Source organism: Triticum aestivum, chromosome 7B (assembly GCF_018294505.1).
Source record: "Triticum aestivum cultivar Chinese Spring chromosome 7B, IWGSC CS RefSeq v2.1, whole genome shotgun sequence".
NCBI classification, from domain to species: Eukaryota; Viridiplantae; Streptophyta; class Magnoliopsida; order Poales; family Poaceae; genus Triticum; species Triticum aestivum.
The window spans coordinates 372397893-372401104 of NC_057813.1; the positions used below are offsets into that span (position 1 = coordinate 372397893).

The 3212-nt window shown below is 47.0% G+C and overlaps 1 protein-coding gene across 1 annotated transcript in view; it reads left to right on the plus strand.

Moving 5' to 3' along the window:
- The window catches only part of LOC123161490 (vesicle-associated protein 1-1), an 8653-nt gene that overhangs the window by 1936 nt on the left and 3505 nt on the right, over nucleotides 1–3212 (plus strand). Inside the window, exons 5-6 of the mRNA XM_044579319.1 lie at nucleotides 34–75; nucleotides 1959–2036. Of these exons, the coding sequence (XP_044435254.1) occupies nucleotides 34–75; nucleotides 1959–2036 (120 nt within the window). The remainder of the gene's footprint in view (nucleotides 1–33; nucleotides 76–1958; nucleotides 2037–3212) is intronic.

The following is a 3212-nucleotide window of genomic DNA, read 5'->3' on the forward strand; positions in this document are numbered from 1 at the left end:
AGGGAAAATTACTTGATTCTGTATTCATTGCAGGCACTGCGAGAACGCATTGAGCCCCAAGAAAAATCTTTAGAGGTCAGTTGTTATTCCAGTGTGTGATCCAGTAATAAGTTCATCAATGATTTGTTGGCTCATAATTACTCCCTCCTTCCATATATATAGGGCCTAATACATTTCTCAAGGCTGCCTTTGACTATTGATAAGATTAATAATATATGAGATGTATAATGTGAAAAATTATATCATTAGAATCTCCTTCCACATACGAATTTGATGGTGTGCTTTGTGTAACTTGCATGTCATATATTATTGTTATAACATGCGGTCAAACCTAGCCTCGAAAAACGCATTAGGCCCTATATATATGGAAGGAGGGACTATGTTAGTTTCCTGAAAATGGTCGTGGCCTTGCACATTATGTTAAATTTGATTACTGGTATCTTGTATCACGGCAAGTTTCATGCTTTATACCTACATAGCAATGTTTACGAGTCGAAGAGTCGTCGAGTCGTTCCAAGGTTGAGACTCATAGACTAATTGTGACTGGTCTAGACTAGTGCAAGACTAGTCGACATGGTACTGTAGCACTGAACTTACAGTACATAACTACTAGTAATACTTAGAGTAGTAGTATGTAGTATTACACTATATAAGTATACAAGTACAGTATACAATACAAATGAATTCGTGGCTTTGAACTTGGTTGAGTTGGTCTTCATGTACAAATGCATCTCTTTCCTGATTTCATCGGTTGCTTTCAGACACATTAACACCACTGTGTAACCCCCATACCAAGGTGTTTCTTCATCCTTAGCACTATAGAAGAGACGTTTTTGCCACACGAAACACACTGGATTGTCAATTTGTCCTGCAGATCAGGCCAAAAGGCTGGGTCCTTGGTCCTAGTTGGCTTCCTCCCAGGATCCTTTGATGGGTCATAATCCTCAGCGGCTTGAGCTAAAGCGGCTGCTGAGCACACTGTCTGAGATATCTAGTGTTGTAGACATTGTAACTCTAGCTCTGCTCAAACCTAAGGATGTTGAATTGAAACAAGCAAACCTAAACCAGGAACCAGCAGTAGGGGAACCAGCCAAGGAACAAGCAATATAGGAACCATATGAGGATAAGAGAAGGGAGAAATTACTTGCAAAGGGAGGATCCAGGAGCAGATGAACCAGCCCAGGAACCAGTAGAGATAGGGCTGGATCTGGACAGCAGAACCAGTGAAGAGGGAGAGCTCCAGAGGAGTGGGAAGCTTTCTCTGGAGCGAAACTGAAACCTAGCCACAAAATTTCCCTCCGACGGGCTCGCGGGCCGAGCGCCTCTCTTATCCCCTCGAAAAAAGTTTGAGTCGTTCGACTTAATGTACACGACTAGTGTAGACTAGTCTACGACTAGTCTCTCGACCGCTCGAGTCTACACGAGATTTGCAGTCGACACCACAATTGCGATTCATAGACTAGTCCATCGACTAGTCTTGACTAGTCCTTCGACTCGTAATCAGTGCTACATAGGTGCAACCCACTACCTAATTTTCCTCTCCATGCAGCCATTCCACATCAACAAGTCATGCATGTGGTCATAAGTTACATTTTTTTGTATTAATCTATCCATGAAAACCTTGGCACCTCATCAAGTCACGCACGTCTTTTCTTTTGTGGGGAATCAAGCCATGCATGCCAGTCATAAGTTCGATCCAGAAGTTTCTCTTTTTATGCATCATTTTGTCACATACTTTGTATGTTTTATTGTTTTTAAAATGTAAACCTAGATCGTTTTTACATTTGCTTTTGCATTAGTTTTAGTTGTTTCTGTAGCACCTAGTTATGCATTTGTTTTAACAAGTTTCCCGCAGAAACGCGCGGGGTATCATCTAGTTTCTTTAATAATGGCTATGGGTTTAGTATCTCGTGATATGAAATATCTTACAATCTTACATTCTCAAATTTGTTTTGCAGGCTGGAGCTTTGATCTCCAAGTTGACCGAAGAAAAGAATTCTGCAATTCAACAGAACCATAAAATTAGACAGGAACTTGTGAGTGCAGTATTGCATGCTATCTTTCTAGCGTATAGTACTGTGGCTTCATAGTGGAAGCTTTATCTGAAGTTTTGGAACTTATCTAATACTAAGCACCTACTAGATACCACCATCTATGATCATCTGAAATTTAAGAATCTAAATTCAGTTGTGCTAAGCGGAACTTAAAAGTATAAAGCTGCTGTGAATGCTTTAGTTTTCTTCTTCTCCCTATCATTTTCTATTTTGAAATTTTTCACCCTTCTTGTTTCCTTGTGATGTTGTTATGGCCGGCCGGCTTAGGCCCGCAAGTTATCTTAGTTTTTATTTTCAGATTAGGCAAGTTATCTTAGGCAAGTTATCTTAGGTTGATTCTTCTACAAGTTATCTAGGATATAAATATAGGTTGTAAGACTCTTTTTGAAGGCAAGCAATAAGAAGAATATTATCTCCTATTGCCCGGCTCCCTGAGGAGCCGGAACCCTAGCCGCCAACAGCCCTAGCCGCCGCCCTTCTCCTAGCCGCGACGGCGCCCTGCCGCCGGCGCGCCCGATCCTCGCCACGTCTCCCTCCATCCTTCCCTTACCACCTACGCCCTAGACCTGGTAGAGTACTTGATCCTACCAATTTGGTATCAGGTAACCGGGTTTCGACCATGTCTCCGCCAATTCCACCGCCACCACCACCGCTGCCCGCCAACTCCTCCACCACCGCCGCCTCTGCGCCGGGCGTCACGGCCTCGCTCTCGGCGGGCACCACTGCGTCGCTCTCAGCGCCGGTCCTAATGGCACCCGGCACCACGCCGGGCCAAGGGCAGCCACAGGCCCCCGTCCAACACTCGTCGCCGCCATCACCTCCCCCGCAGCCGCAACAGTTCACGCCGGAGGCCATGGCGGGCGTCCTCAACGACCTCGTCACCGTGGTTCAAGGGATCCGCCTCTACCTGGCAGGTCCGTACGGGCCGCCCCCACCACTCCATCCAGCCATGGCCGCGGGTCAGCAGGCGCTTCCGTGGTACTCGGCATCGGGGGCCATCACCGGACTCCATCCAGCCATGGCCGCGGGTCAGCAGGCGCTTCCGTGGTACTCGGCACCGGGGGCCGTCACCGGAGGCTACCCGGCGCTCCTCGCCCCAGCGGCCGCACGGCCGCCTTGGGCGCAGTGGCCGCCGCAGATCGCGCCGGCAGCCCCGCC